This window comes from Cupressus sempervirens, chromosome 11 (genome assembly GCF_028749045.1).
Source record: "Cupressus sempervirens isolate cs-2001-9-10 chromosome 11, ASM2874904v1, whole genome shotgun sequence".
NCBI lineage: Eukaryota > Viridiplantae > Streptophyta > Pinopsida > Cupressales > Cupressaceae > Cupressus > Cupressus sempervirens.
In genome coordinates, this window is record NC_143128.1 from 861,323,612 (window position 1) to 861,340,766 (window position 17,155).

The following is a 17,155-nucleotide window of genomic DNA, read 5'->3' on the forward strand; positions in this document are numbered from 1 at the left end:
ACCTCCACATGGGTCCCCAGTGAGCTATGAGGCTTGCATCTTTGATTCATTGGAGAATATTTTGCATTGGCATTGATCTTCACACGAGGCTTGCATATTTGATTCATTGGAGAATATTTTGCATTGGCATTGGCATTGATCCTCTCACTCACCACAGTTAATTTGTTGGATGATAACGTCGAGGTTGCTTTATCATTGGCTCTAATTGCTAGTGAGGCGCCTAGGCTCCCATCACAACCATGTCATTGCAATTTCAACTTCCCTCCCCATATTATTAAGATTGGGAGGATGATGATTTTCTAGTGGGCAAACTATGAGGCTAGTAACTGCTTCTAGTTCTTTAGATTAGAGTGTGTTTGCTTGTGCTCCATAGTGGTTATCTTTTGATGTCATTCCCTCCCGAAGGACCCTTGTACAATGTTTGTACTTGGCAATGGGAGGTCTTTTGTTGTGTACCTTCTATTGGCAGTGAGCCAATGTTCCTCATAGGGTTTGCAACATGGCTTAACCGCCACCTGTGGTTCTATAAGACTATTGGTTGCATCGGGCATTAATAGGTCAATCTTTTGGTGCAACGGCAATCCTGGCCTTTCTAACACCTTTCTCTATTTGCTATCTTATTCTTCTATGTGTTATATCTTGATCTTTTGATAATTGGGAACGATGCAAAGTGTTGGCGGAATTTAGGCACATCTTACATGTCAACCCAAATTTTTATTTTCCTTTGTCTTCATGTTCTATTCTTAAGATCCAAGCCACAGTTGGCAATGATTATCTATCCACTAAGAGCCCACACGTGCACACACACACACATATATACGATGCCAATCCATCAAATCCCCCTACCTTTATGCAAATGTTGTGGATACTATGTTTCACATGTCAAGATGTGGCCTTCCATGGCAAAATCTCATATGTTGACATGCCACAATGTCTCCTCTTCTTGGAATGTCGTATGCTCCCCTGTGAGTAGTATAGTCCATTCCACGGGGGGTTGTTGATCTATATGTTTGGTCGTCCTTTATCTAGCAATCGTATTTGTTTCTATATCACAAGTTTTTCTTGCAAAATTTAAGATATCTTAGTGTCTGCCTTTGTGGGGGCCAATCCATTGTGTGTCTCAATATTTCCCTATCGTATGCCTATGTAGCTTACATTACATGTAAAATGATTATCTAATTCGCCCTATCACACACAAATCTAGCTTTTGCTACGAATGTCAGTGCATGTCTAAGCTGCCCTATCACATGCCTATCTAGCTTTTTCTACACATGTTAGTGCACCATCTAAAGCCTTCATATCACATACCTATCTGGTATTCACTATGCTTGTTAGAGCACTATCAAAATTGCCCTATCATATGGCTATCTGGCATAGCATAGCTTGCCACCCATACCGATGTACCATCAATGGTCTTGTGTCTACAACTTGTCTTCATCATCTAGTACACTTGTCTACAACTTAAATGCTAGATGGACCTTATCAACAACTTAGGTCTTCCTAGTTGGGGGCAATCCTATGCGACAAAATTTGCAGAGGTAAGTTTAGATAAGTTTCCATACTTTAGCTTGCAACTCTTCCTTTTCTAATACGATATGCTCACTAAAGTGGGGGCAAAATGTAATGTTCCAAGTTTGCACGCCAGTGTAATGAAATGACCCTTACTATAAAGGTCACTAAATCCCAATATTGCACTGTGGCAATTCGTCAAATAATTTGCAAACACGTTCTAAAATAACCCCAACGGATTATTGACTCTTTAAGCACCAAAAATACTAAAACTTCAAGGGTTAGTTAACTCGACAAACACTTCACTGGCAGGCTTTGATAACACTATGATGACCCTCACCAAGAGTTATTAAAATATCAATTAAAATACTAACAGCCTTGCCTATACGTGGTCTCTCTTTAACCTTTGCAAGAATACATGATACAACTCCCCAACATTTTAAGTTGTTTGCTACATCATTAGCCTAAGCAAATATTCCTCCTCAGTCAAGGGAAAAGACCGCTCCTTGCTTATGAAAAGACCACTAAAGTATGCAAACATGAACGACTGTAACACTGATCAGAAACAGCAATATGGCACATTAGATTGGCTTTGATATGAAGCCACCAACTTAAGCACAATTGAGTCTTCACAACTTCTTAGGTAAATTATCAGAGAAGTGATCGGTGAAGGCTTTTCAGACCTCAAATTGCCGCCTCCATGAAATTTGCCGAGTCTGTTCAAAGTCCTCCATATCTAGTTAGAAACGTAGAAACTGATGCCGCCAACCCACCACCCTCAAGTCGAGCCCATGCACAACTTCTTCAATTTGGAGTGTCGATCCAACCGGGTTCTGAACCAATACGGGTGCTGCTCAGGCTTATTAACTGAGTCGTTGAATGCAAAACGAACTGCAATTGCCAAGACTTGATCCCGATCTCTGTATATCTCTTCCACAGACTAATACAGATGGTTTACTCAATGATTTGTTTGCCCAAATTACCTTCCTTGAAACTGGATCGAAATGATCCCTAATTTATTTTGCTGTCTATAACTGTGTCCTCCTGGCTTGATTAAAGAAGACCAAGCGATGTAACAGGGACCCGTTGTTCCCGCTAAAACCTTGGGAAAAATTTACACAAGTCGTCTTGTGCGCCCAGAGAAATGACTTGCGGCAAATCGCGTAGCAGACGGGTATTTATCTTGTCGGCTTGATCATTTTGTGCCCGGCTCTCCTTCCTGGTCTTAGCAAGTTGTTACTCAATACAATCCTCGTTCCATGTAATTTTTCCCTTCTCCAAATAAGTGACGAAAACATACTGGGAAGAGGCGCCTGAATCCAGAGACGGCAGCACTCGGGTTGTGAAGGGAAAATACTGCCTGAACAATAAATTTCGATTTAACACTGGGTGTCTTGCTTGTCACTTCGAAAATTCCGAATTGAATGTTGTAGACCCTGCTTGGATTGGCTTGTCAAAATATATAGAATGCTGAAGAAGTCTCCTTAATCCTCTTGCCAACTGATCCTGTAAAATAATGAACTCCAAACCTTGCAAGTAGCTTAAATCCTCAAAAAACAATTCTCAGAATGATCCTCAAGACTCAACCCTCCAAAATTTGGCCTTAAGCCACAAATGATCGTCCTGATGAAATGACTGAATGTCACCTCCAATCTGCAATAATTCAGATGATATTTCACACCCTCAAAATTGCGTACCAATTGAGAGTTATCGTTCTCAATGGCCAGTTGTGACAATTGTAGAAACCCTAGGTTCCACAATGCACCTGTGACTGAATCACAATCTGAAAACAAAGAGAGATAAACAACTGCCTGATTCGAATGGAGCCCCGGGGTGCCTATTTATTCTTTTCTCTCCATCCTCTCCAGAGACTTCTAGAACAATTTTTGATCTTATCCCTCAAGTGACTTTATTAAATATTTTTATAATCCAAGTCACTTTATTAAATATAAAGTTATCTTTTAATATTTATTTATTTAATTAAAATAATTAATTAGTCGTCCTTGGACAACCAGATTAATTAAATTAATTAAATCGAACTGTCACCAAAAATGGGGACATGACATGTAATTTACCAATTGGTATTATCCCTACCTTATCTTCAAAACATTAATTCCATGTCACCCTCTATACTCACCCATTTTGCCTCATCACCATTTGATTAGAATTTTGGCCATTTGACTTGGACAGCCTAAGACGCATGCACACTACAGAAGTACAAAGACGTTTGCACAACATATACTCATTTAGGGAATTTGCAGAATGCAAAGTATCATTGAGTTGTTACACACTACCGACCTACATGGTAAAACTAATTTCTTTGCCCATTGATGCATGTATTCTCCTCCCTAATATTATAGGTCCATTTTTTATTTGGCCCTCTAGACACATCTGCATGCATTAATACGTTCATTTACAAACTGAACATTCTCTATTGAGTCTTTGGGATCTCTCAATGCATTCTTGGGATCTCTCATCTTGCATTGGCAACACATCGGCTCTACATGTCCATCACTTGGCTTTCATCTCATCGAAGGGAGTTTTCTCTCTTCATTTCAAGAGTGTTTTTGATAGCACATGTTGTTTTTATCTACTTTCTTTATTATCTATTGTGTCTTTCAATTTGATTATTTATCACCATATGTAATATACTATTGTGTCTTCTCAATTGTTATGAAAGTGGAAACATCAAAGCAGGGATCTAACAGAGGCAGGTCTCCAAAAAACAACCCAACATTTTCCATTGTTTCCATGCGTAGAAGTTCGTGGGGACGCAAGTTTGAATCGTTAGCTTCACCAAATGTCAAATCTAGTTTATCTTCTTCCTTTCCTCACACTTTGTAGTTTAGTTGTGTTTTTTATTACGTTCTTTCGTTTCTATCCAGTTTTTGTTAGTCTAGTTTCGATTACTTTAATATTATGTTGTTTCCATCAGTTTTTGTGTCATTGGTCATATTTTGTCCCTACAGGACATATGTGTGCCATGCGGTCATCTCATACCCACACTAGCAGCTTAAACCCGCATTAGCGGCTTACATTGGAGGTGCATCCAAGGAAGTGAGCTTGCAAAGCTATGTTTTTAGCCTCTATAGCTAGCTCTTCAGTTTCTATGATCAAAATATTTTCATCACTTAGTGTCTTTGAGTTAATTACATTTCCCTATATTTAGCTCTATAGTCGTCATAATCATTTAATCTAGTTGCACGTAACTTCCTAGTTTGTAAAACCTCCTTAACTGCATTAGTATCTTGATCCCCTGGCTCACTAGAGCACTAGTACAAGTGAGGTGGTGCAAGGGAGAGTTCATGCCTTGAGATTTTACTCAGTCTTAGGTTGGTGCACTTTTCTTTCTCCACACATATATTGATATTTGTTTAATTGATTGGAGAAAACTGATGACCATCTATATCGTTTTATAATATATGAATTCTCCTTACGGATTAAATACAGCAATGGCAGGCAGTCTGTGTATTGTTCAAGATTCATGTTTTCCTATAATGTTTCTATGTTCGATTATATAGATGAATAGCCAAAGGCCTTGGTCAAAATTTGGTATCAAATTCTATATCAAGCAATTTCCAACTTCCATAAGCTACCAACTCTCTTCTTTGTATAGCATTGCTGGCATCTGTGTGCAATGTGTACAGTAAAGATGTTAGACAAGTCTATGATAATGACAATAGGAACTTCTGCAAGGATTCTGTACTACTCCAAATAGATCTTTGTTTTTCTTTGCAATTTATGCAGGGAGCATACTAAGTCAAAAATCATTTGTAAAATTTCTATAACAACTTGCAAGGCCCTTTGCCCAAACACAAATCACTGAAACCACCGGTAAGCCAATATGAGATTGTCTCCTCTCTCTGGCAGTATCATAGCTCCAGCCTTCCTTTTTTCTAGCATCTAACTTACTAACGCAAGGGACAAGAAGGACATTTTATGAAATATTGTCCTCTCTCTGGCAGTATCCTAGCTGCAGCCAACCCTTTTTCTAACATTCAACTTACAAATGCAATTGTCAAGCAGGTTCTTTTTCAGTGTGCAGTGAAGAAGGTGTGAAAGGTGTCCAAGAGAAAAGGGAGATAGGCCTACATACTTCAAATCACACTAAATAGGTCTCCCTATTTTTCATATGACCCCAAAGGATCAGGACACAAAGTTGTAAAATGATCCATGACAACGCTTACCAGCCCACTGTTGAATAACACCTTCCCGAGAGAGCACAAACAACTACTCAATAACGCTAGGTAACCTGCCCTTCAACAAAGCAGTACAGTTCAACCTTTACGATTACAATGCCAACTTAGATGATCAAACCCGGGAAAAGCTGTAAAAATTCCCCTAACCAGTAAGATTCGATAAAAATCTATTCTTTCTGTAATTATGCATTGCTAAATTTAGTTTAGTTGCTATGTCTTAGTGGACCACTCAATAGACCTATCAAGAGTCAAATGGAAATAGCTTAAGAGATTGCAAATCATCAGATCTTACATTGCAAAGACAGAACCACAGGAAACAGAGTGTTGAAATTAAGTTACTACACTCAATTCTTGATAAGGATCAATTCATCTTAACAAGTAAACAAGCACGTTGGCATTTTAGGGGCAACCTGAGTGAGCTTGAATCCCAAGGTTTACATCCCAGTAGGCATCCTAAAAATTGAAATTGTGTAAAATAGGACATCTAACTCTCCCTTTAAATGCATCCATCTTTAAAGGTAAAGCGCAAAATTAAATTATACGTGGTAAATCACTGAGACAAATATAGCAGATGCCAGAGTTCAAATCCAGGGAATAAATTAAGTACTAAAATTAGGTGATATACCACATTCAACTATTGGTAAACATGCATCCATCTAAACAAGAATACAAATTTAACTAGCATCCATCATAAAAGTAGAGAAAAATATATATTTGAGATTTCCACATATTAATAATGTTTTCCTTTTATATTAATTCCATCGTACTATTCAATTCTGACATTCTCAGCGTTTTTAAACTCTACATTACGGGTCTAGGATGCAGTGGCTTCAAAGAGAGGTTAGAGAAAAGCTAAAGCTAAAGAGAATAGTTGAGCAGACCTGGGGTTCATCATGTTGGACGAGGTGATCGGCCAGGGCTTGAATCGCAGAGAGTGTAGCTGCACCAGAGCCAATGCGAGCACCGTGCGGATCAGGCACAGCCATTGTGATGATACTGTCAGCAATGCGCTCCATTCTCTTGGCTCTCCTCAATTGCCACTCATACAGTTCCGCCTGCTCTGGACTGGCCGCTGTTAAAATTATGGCATCCCATGTCGGCACTCTCTGCGGATGCCTCACCGAAAGCCTCAAATGATACCACGAATTCGATAGTACATCCATTGGATCGGGTTTTTCCAGCAATGATCGTGTCATTGCCATTAATTAACAAGACAAGAAAGAGCAAATTTTGATGAGGAATTCAAACCATTCTCACACACACAAGCGATTTTACTCTTCCGAATCTTCGGGGATTCGAACCTGGGAGCGTCAGTGCCGGTTTTGAAGCACGGTAATTAAAATTGGCTCTCCGGGATAAGCCGCTTATTAACGGCCATATTGACGTAATAATGATTTGGCTCGCAGATAACGATAAAGTCACTGACGAAGATCTATGCGAGTGTCAAGGAATGAATGAACGATTTTAATAATGTAGGGAGGCCCAAAGCAGATCTACAAGCATGCTATAAATAAATAAATTTAAAAAGAAAACATTAGACCACTTGGAGTTGTTTCTCTAATTCTGCCCTTTGACTAGTAAATTTGTTTTGGCCAACTGCTCTTCTTCAAAAAGAATATGTAACTTATCATTTGCTAGAATACTCTAATAGTTATAGCGGATATTATTGTATGTTGGACATTTCATGAGATAGTGATGCTTGGTTCCAAAACTGACATATTCTCTCCTCCTATTCTTTCTTGGGTATTATCCATTTGCCCGTTGTACATCTCAAATGATGGGAGCCCGTCCTAAGTTATGCAATGATCATCTTAGCTCTCCATTTGATATTCGCTCCTATGTATGTTTTCTTCTCATGGGTTGTTGTTGGGTTAAATTCTTTAACGTAGTAGTCTTTTTTACGCACATTTTGTTTTGACCAATATGTAGCTCCTGAATTTTTCCTTTACAAATTTATTTATCTCAGTGTTGTTATTTGGACATTCATTTATACTAATATTCCATTTTTCCATCCATTTAACATTTTGTTTCGTCCACGTGTTCTTTCTTCTATCCAACCTCTCTTCCATGATCAACTAAGGTCAACGATGGCTTTCCATACTCTGAGCTTTCTATAAATAGCATAATAATTGAATCATTGTTGATGCCTCTAGTGGGAAGATGCTCGTTTCAGCCAATAAAATCTCATAGGGAACCATGGTTTTAATTTTGAGACTACTGATGATCAAATGCTTTTGGATTCTTTCTACCTGTCTCCATTTCAGATATGACATGTTGCTGCCCCAAATCTCACATCCATGAAGGATCATCAGGGAAACCAACAAGCTAGAGAGCATTTTTTTGGTTTTCCAATCCCATAATTCCACATTCCTGCATCTATTTTGTAATGAGTATAGTGCTCTCCATCCTCCTTGTATTCTTTTTGTTCTACAAGTTTCCTAGGTAAGCTTGTTGTTGAAATCAACCCTAAGGTAATTGTACTCATCCACCATCTCTAATGGGTTGTCATTGAAAAGAAAAGTGTTTTGTTGCCTCTTATCTCTTTTTAAAGAGAAAATCATCACCTTGGTTTTGCTAGTGTTCACCTACATCCCGACCACCTGGCAAATGACCCCAAGTGCCTTCAAGTGCTCTCTCAGACCGTCCATGGTTGTACCAATCATAATGAGGTCATCTGCATAAAGAAGCAACTTAATCACATACTTAGCCAACTGGACCCCAGCACCATTGTTCTTGTCAAGACATTCTTCAAACTTGTCAATATATAACCCAAACAAGGTAGGTGAAAGGGGAACCCTTATTTGACCCCTATATCATTGCCAAAGCTATTTGACATCCCTACAATAGTTTTGATTTTAGCAATGACTTGCTCATATCATCTATGTGTCACAGCCCTGAGTTTAGTAATTTTCAGCTCTTCCATTCTAAGCCAAAGTTTGTCTCATGGCACCGTGTCAAAAGTCTTTTTAAAGTCAACAAAGCAACTCTTTGCCCAGTGTGTTCCAAATCTTTTCAACCAAGAACCTTAGTGTTACCCCATGATCAACAGCAAAGTGTTTTGGTCTGAAACTTGCCTGCCCCTTAGCTATTTTACCTTCTAATTCAACCCACTTGTTGATATTGCTTTCTATCATGCTACCAAATAGCTTGCCCAAGAGTGGGCTAATCATAATAGTTTGATAGTTTGACGAATTTTTTATGTCTTCACTTTTATGGAGAGGGATAACCATGCTAGTAGTCCAATTTTTAGGAAACCACTTCATAATGATATCATTAAAGATGTGGTAAATATGAGGAACCAAGATATCGCTACCCCGTTTTAGATGTCCAGCTTGCAACCCGTCAATGTCTTGGGCCTTACCCCCCACTAGCTTCCTTATGCCTTGGAGGATGTCCTCCATAGTAAAAAGCTCCTTTGCAGCCTTTATTATCGGAGGCTTATGCTTGTCTTTTTTGTGCTCATATAGCATCATTGCATATTCAAGCCATTAGGTCCCTCTGATATTGTTAACTATTTGTTCTCTCTTTTGTTGTAGTTCCTTCCAAAATTTCTTAGGGTTTTTCTTGCCTGAGGTGATCAGCTCCAATCTTCTCATTCTCACGTAAGGCTCTTTTTTACCTTTTAACATATCCACATATTCCTTTTTGTTCTCTTTATTCATGCTCTTTCTCATCTTTCTCTTAGCCAACTTGCATTCTTCATCGAACCACGAATTTGTTGGGAAAGTATTTTTTGTCTCTTTCTTGGGATTGCTTCTTTTACACTTCTCTAATGCCTTAAGAATTATAGGAACTAAGGCATCTTTGCTAACCTTTTGTTGATCCATAATATTATCTCCTCTTTTGGGGCTCCAAATCATGCTTCTAAGGGCATCATTAAATAATTTCTAATTTTCCTAACTCATTATAATTTTTCCATGCAAGAACCCTTTCTTTTTCTTAAATTGTTTTTCTTCTCCTTGTTGCTCCTTCAAAAAGGCCAGTTTTAAGAAAATTGGATTGTGGTCCAACCTTAGCTCAAAAAGGTACTCTCTTATTTCCATCACTTTGACTCTTTTGGTGTGATCTTGAGAGCGAATAACATAGTTCGCAACACTTTGCCCATTATAAGTTTTGCACGTAATGTCTCATAAGTTTGGCCACCCTTTCATACCATTACATATTACCAAATTATATAGGCTGCATAAGCTCAGTAGTTTTGTCACGTGATGATTGACTTTGCCTTTACTGTCCTCCGAAGCTCAATTCCAAAACTGATCATGTTCCTCTTCTAACCATAAAGGGTCCCTTCCTTCCTTGTCACTTCTTTTTAGCTTGAGGGATTGATTATTTGATGTTCTAGCATTGAAGTCTTTGATAATCAAGACTTCCCCAGGATCGTTAAAAATGGGGATATATTTTTTCAGCAATGCATACAGGTCATCTTGATCTAGGTTCTTCTTCTTGTATGGTTTTAACCCCCTCAGTACATAGTAGCAAGCTGTCACCCTCATCTCAGTTTGCCTCTCTGTGATTTTCAGCCATATGTACTATTTGTGTGGGTCTTCTTTCTCTATGATGATGCATTTGTCCCAAGCCTCTTTAAAAAAAATGGTGATACCATCGTGCCCTTTGCCACTATTGGTTCTTTCATTCCAGATTGAAGTTTTTTTGTAACCTTTGAACTCTGACACTCTACACCCATCATGTTCATGAGTTTCCATGAGCAAAATAATGTCTTAACCTCTACCTATGGGTCCTAAACCAAGTCCTCTTCTCCATGGGTAACCTCTACAGTTCCAACTAATTATATCTAAGTATTCTTGGGGGGATTGAGTTCCTATTTCTTATTTTCTACTCTTTCATTGATTTGTGCCTTACCATTTTTCACCATGCCCACTTTCCATCCTCCCTTGATGCCTTTACCTTTTCCCATTCTTTTCTTCTTTCTTCTTGCTAAAAAATGGTAAGATCTTCATCAAAATATATGTGTGTGCCTTTGAGGAGCCCCCTACTCCTCAATATCATATTCTTATCTTTGGTGCTCTTCAAAAATACCCTTACATGTCTATTCCTGCTATATTTGGTCAATTTCCCAATTCGTTGTGCTTGTTGGTAGTTTCTTTAAAAGGAAGGGAAAAGTATTTTTATAGTCCACTAATGTATTTTCGAGTCTATATATGGTAAGAGCAATATGTCACTACAAAACAATTATTCAATTATGTTACAAATTAGCACTCACCAGAAAGAGGTGCAAGAGGTAGTCGATGGGTTTTATTAAAAAAATTTAAAGAGATGTAAAATTTAAGGAAGGGTTTCAAATTGATAGCGTAGAATTAAATTTTTATATAGAATTGAGGCATATACATATGATTAACCTCTTTGGAAGTTCATAAATTGTATAACTTTGATATTTTATTTAATGTATTCCAATTCAAGAGTTGATTTGAACTATACAAATTTTAAAATAATTTTTTATTGTAAATACAAAAGTAATTGGGGTCTTATTTGTGGTCAGACAACAAAAACCTATACATAAAAGAAAAATGAGATTAATTGATAAGAGGAAGTACATATGAGTCATTTTTATAAAATTTAGAATTAGCAAAATTTTAAAAGCATTGAAAAGTAACTTGACAAACTTGAAATTGTCTTGAGCATTTTTTTTTCGTGAACATCTTCTTTGAATTCAACAACCTGTACAAAAGAGTGGTGGATTACTTAGGAAGCCAAAAAAAAGAAACCAATAAATGAAAAAGGAAGAGTTTTAGAATGTCAAACATTACCATTTTCTGTAGAAGTAGCTTTATAGATACGGCTTGTGTGTGAGATTGAGTGCAAACATGCTTCTTCTTCATTTCTAATAATATTGTATGGGTTTTTTTGCATCTTAAAAAAGCGTTCAAAAGAGAGGGAAGGCTCTATATGAAGGTCTTGGATGGATTTGACTCTAGAGATTGTTGTGAAGGTGAGGCCTCATCTTTCAATTCTACCTATATCAATTGTAGCCCTACCTATATCATTTGTAGCTCTACCCAGGGTAAGACCTTGTGATTTGTGTATAGTGATAGTTCAAGTTATGGTGAGGGGCACTTGGGTATGATTGCCTTGGGAAACGGGTTGTATGGAATGGTTTTTGGGTTTCTAGGATCCCAATGTGGACCATTATAACTATTGAACTCTACATTAACATATGAGGGAAACAAAGGAGTTTTAGAGCCTATTATATACACTATATCTTTTACCTCTTCAAGAGAACCATTAACAAGACCAACAGTTATCCAGAGGTTTGTTGTAAGCATAACATGTCAAAGTTTACATAATAAAACTTCTCTAGGTAGTTGGTCATCATCAACAGATTCCTCAAGCCTACAATGTAGATTTATCGCAGTGCAAAGTGCAATAGGGACATTTAATTATTTTAACATTTTTTGTTGTGGAGTGAAACTTGTTCATTGGTAGCAAACAAATGCGTTACCTGTTCGAACTCAATATGTTCATTTGGAGTGAGGTTCTTGTTTGTGTGAGTCATTAACAACACCCAATCATGTAGCATTGGTTCTATGTTGTGCATATTTTGTAGTGCTTGGCAAAATTGTATTTGAAGTGGATCATCACCTTCCTATCCAAATATCGTTTGAAATGTTACAACTATATTAAAATTGTGCTAAAGTTTTTTTGCATTAGTGTGAGATGCGTAGATCAGTTTATCCATAACAGGTGGAAGTTGGGCTAAGTCTCCTAGAAGAATCATTGACATGCCACTGAAGCAAAGGTGTTGTTTTTGGGTTATAGCTTCACGTAGTCTGGAATCAATTGTTAGTAGTAGTTTGGGACCTATGAAGCTAATCTCATCTATTAAAATGTGTTCAATATTTTTCATGTCTTCTTAGTATTTTGTCAATGTTTGTCCCTGTAGTGATTTCATTATTCAAATTTGAATTTTGAGGGCTACATGTATGGTTGGTGCACAGATATTGAAAGTTGTGATGCCTCTTGGTGCAAGAACAAGGAGTGATTTTATTGCATTGAGCATTTATTTGTGTAGTGCATTTCTTAGGAAACTAATAAGGTGTGATTTTTTCGAGTTTCAACATTTGCTTGTATGACCATGTATAAAGGTTGTGTAGAGAAATTAGATGGAGAGTGGTTCACAATGATAGAAAGTGCAATTTGTTGATGATGTGATAAACTATAGCTTTTGGCGGAGATAGAGGTGGAGGAGTGAAGATTTGATCCAACCATCGTATTTCTATGTATAAATTGAATGGCATGGTCATGCAAATTTTAAAAAAATGTTGTGGTCTTTCCATGGATGGTTGTTGTTGTCAAAGTCACTTTTTCCCAACATGTCAAGATTATTTAAGTTAGAACTATTGGAAAGGCCCAACTAGGACAAAATTTCCCTCTCATTCATTTGCAATGAATCATGTATATCCATGTTACCATCTGACTCATTATCCTCTTCTAAGCCATCTTCAACCTGATCAGTGCGGTCCACATGCCAAACATTATAAGTTTATGTATTTAATTGATTCCAATGTCTAATAGTGTATTATTTGCCAAAACCTATATCTACCTAGATCTCACAAAAGTGTTTGTACAAAAGCAATTCACTCCAACAAAAAATTTCAAAATGTTCAGTCTTCTTTTGGAATTGTAAACAAAAATTGGAAATACTTGTACTATTGTTGTTTCCTTTGTTATTCTCCATTTGTTTCATTTGTGAGATGCAACATATGTATACGATCTTGTTGGTTCAATTAGTGTGAATAGTTCTAGGTCAGTTGGACATCCCATGTAGGCTTCTATGTAGCTAGATTCTATTTTGCTACCATCAATTATTTTTTTAAGGTGGTGTAACACTTTTCTCCTCACATCCAAAGACATAAATTGGCAATTGCAATTCACAAGAGGCAATTTTTAAAGCATATGACATGTTTCTTGTGCACTAATTTCTCTTTCGACAATAATTTTGGCCACAAATTTCTAGTATGCTTTACTGACGCTATCATCTAGATTTGAATATGAACAAATTCTAGCCAACATTTGAACGCAATTTTTTAGATTATTTTTCAGCTTTGGATGCATACTTCCACAAAATTGAAGAAAAGACCAGTCCTTTTCTATTGGGAGAATATAGTCAATTATAATATTTACTATAAATGTCAAACTATTTGGAGATAGGCACGATACCATCAATCGTTGGACATAGAACTTGGAGTCATGAAACCCTAACCAATTGAATTTAACTTCATAGGATGAAGACCAATTGTGCAAAACATACACATGCATATGAGTTTCACTTTCTTGGGGCTTTCCCCAATTTCAATCTATCAACAAAAATATGAATCGAATAGGACAATTCATAGATAACAATATTAATGATCAATTTCCAGTCTTTGGATCACATACATGGTATTGTTATTGTTATTGATTAATTGATTAATTAGAGCCCTAGTCTCTTTGCATCAACTGCAAATCTATTGGTTCTAAAAATTGTTGGTTGAATTCCTATGAGCCTTGACTACTTGATGTTGTGAATATCAACATAATATTGGCCAATGAAGAAGATTGAATTACAACTTAGTCAATCTCCACACTTTAGGCTTTGCAAAACCTAGGTGGTTGTACCTATATCAATGTTCCCTAAGGCAAGCTTAAAGATTAATAATGCATACTTTATAATTGAAAAGACCTTGCATTTTTTAGATTATTATCAATTATAAAGTTTGCATTATTAATCTTTAAGCTTGCCTTAAGGAACATTGATATAGGTACAACCACCTAGGTTTTGCAAAGCCTAAAGTGTGAAGATTGACTAAGTTGTAATTCAATCTTCTTCATTGGCCAATATTATGTTGATATTCCCAACATCAAGTAGTCAAGGCTCATAGGAATTCAACCAACAATTTTTAGAACCAATAGATTTGCAGTTGATGCAAAGAGACTAGGGCTCTAATGCTTAACCACTCCTAATTAAGGATCTAACTCTTGAAACATCCAATGGATCATGTTTTCTTGATCTTTCCACCAATCTTACTCTCTAATACTCTTACCCCAACTTGCCTCCTAGGTATAGTTGGGTTAGTGTAGACTTAATCTCCCTTATTTAGGCACTAGTCCTACTGGCCCTTGCTTCCTTCAAAAACCTAACTCTTTCTCTCTTACTTCCTTGGTTTCTACTAAAGTTGTAGATACCCTTCATATCCTTCTTGACCTAGACTAATACCTTTGGTCACATCAATAACCATTAATACTCACTATCTTCAAATAGGGCTAATTAGGCCTATTTGCTTTAGGTCTAGTAACATTGCTTTATTCCATTTTTTCAAATTCTTCCAAATAGACCCATGAAATACCTTAGGATTTCAAAAGATATCACCTAGAACTTCTAGAATCCAAATTTACAGAACCTCAAAACACCCACAACCCTATTCATCCCTGAGCCCTAGTTTCTAGGTTATCTTTTGGGCCTCAAGACCAGTTTTCACAAAAAGATCTAGATAGATCCTTTAAAACTTCAAATCAACCTTTCCAACCACTTGTTCTATCAAGGTAACTTCCTAAGGCTTATAAAAATTACATTGGATTGGCCTGGTATGATAATGGGTGTGCTCTGCAACAACATCTTCACACTATCCTGACTCACCTACTCCCAACAATTAGCCTAGGGTATCATTTCATAACTTCATAACCAATAACAAAAATGAAAAGGAAAGAAAAAAACCATATGTACAGAGTCTAACCTATCATCTCACAAGGTTTCAAACATTTTCCATTGTGGATGATTAGGTTAGAGCCATTAATGTGACAAGAGCCCTGTGAAAGATAACCACAGACCAAACACCAATAAAACTTCCACAACTCACCAACCTTGTAACTTAAAACTTAGTTTCTATATGCAAATGAAAGATGAAACACTACTCTACAAATACTAGAAGTCAGATCATCTATCCCAATTTGTACACAGTAAATCCATACTAGGGCATTAAACTCTGCAAGAACAATGAAAAACACAGTAAATTATCCATACAATAGGCTTACATGTGTAATCTGACTGGAAACATTCTAACCTTCCAAAATATTCTTACCATGCTAAAATACTTGAGCATGGGTGGTTACAACTTCCCAGACTATCATTTGCAACTTTTTACAAAAATTGCAAAAGTTGCTCAAGCAACTTTGCAACTTTTGAGCAATTTTTGCTCTTTACATCTATTGATCAAATGGGTCCATCAAGGACTACTATAGGACCCTAGTTAGGATTTCTAGGACCTATTAGTTACCCAAATACCTTGGTTTCCCATCACTAGAAACTTTTGACCTATTGAGCAACTTTTGACAACTCTAGGACCTAATGAGCAATTTTGGCTCTTTTACAAACATATTGGGACTAGTTGAATTCCAAGGATCATTGAAACTTATTAACCACACACAATCCCTTAACTAACCCTTAACAACTTAAAAACCCTAAAAGAAGGGGGTGCCCTACACTAGTGGCTATGTTGGGGAAAGTGGCACACAATTCAAATTGTGAAGTTACCTAGAAATTCCAGTTTCACAAACAAGAAAAGAAGTTTTCACACTCTATTGGAGGGAAGAACCTAGAAGATCTAGTAATTTACCCTTTGAGAAAAGGTGAAGACTCTATTTTGAATTTATGAATATATGTATTCATGAATGATCAATTTTTAGTGGTTGAAAAGAAGAGGAGTAATATACATCTATCCCTAAATTTTATGTGGGGAAGAAGATCAGTTCATTTCGAAACAAAATATCTTGAATACACTTCGAAGAAGAGGAATAGAAAAGGAAAAAAAATTGTTGATATGTCGTTTATAGGGCATAAGAAATTTGTTGATAGAGAACGAGTGTTCTATGCTGATGATAAAAACAATAATGAATAAGGGGAGGAAGATCCATTTCATATCACTTGAAACTCATCAAGTAGATGATGAAACTGATGAAGAAGCAGATGATGAAGATGAGAGTAATGAGAACTCCCAGAAACTCATAGAAGCTCTCCAAGTTTTGTTATGTCCAAGAAAAACACCCAAATCTTTGAGGAAGGTTGCCAGCGAACTATTGGAAAGAGCTAGTCTTAAAAAAGATGAAATCATTGATCCAAAATGAACAAGAGAAAGAAACGAAAGAAAAAGGTGAGTCATCTAAATATACTCCTTATAAAAATAGAAATTATTCATTGAATACTATACATAAAAATCCTTTGTATAATAAGAATGGAGAGACATGTCATGTCCCTCATCAAAACAAGAATCAAAGGGATATGATTGATGGTAATTGGAGAAAAGATCATACTAATAATGAAAACAATATGTTAAATAATCAAAGAAGACAAAATTGTCACCACATAAATCAAGGAGTAAGGGCACCAATGGTAATTGAAATATATAAATAATTACATTTCACTGAGATAGTAGGTTATCCAAACTCTATATCAAATG

General features: G+C 36.7%; 1 protein-coding gene across 1 annotated transcript in view; it reads right to left on the reverse strand.

Annotated features, from left to right (window-relative positions):
- Positions 1-7,152, reverse strand: part of FKGP (L-fucokinase/GDP-L-fucose pyrophosphorylase) — a 269,199-nt gene extending 262,047 nt beyond the window's left edge. The window contains exon 1 of the mRNA XM_089808630.1: positions 6,590-7,152. Within this exon, the coding sequence (XP_089664756.1) occupies positions 6,590-6,910 (321 nt within the window). The 5' untranslated portion in view covers positions 6,911-7,152. The remainder of the gene's footprint in view (positions 1-6,589) is intronic.
- Between the last annotated feature and the right edge of the window lie 10,003 nt (positions 7,153-17,155).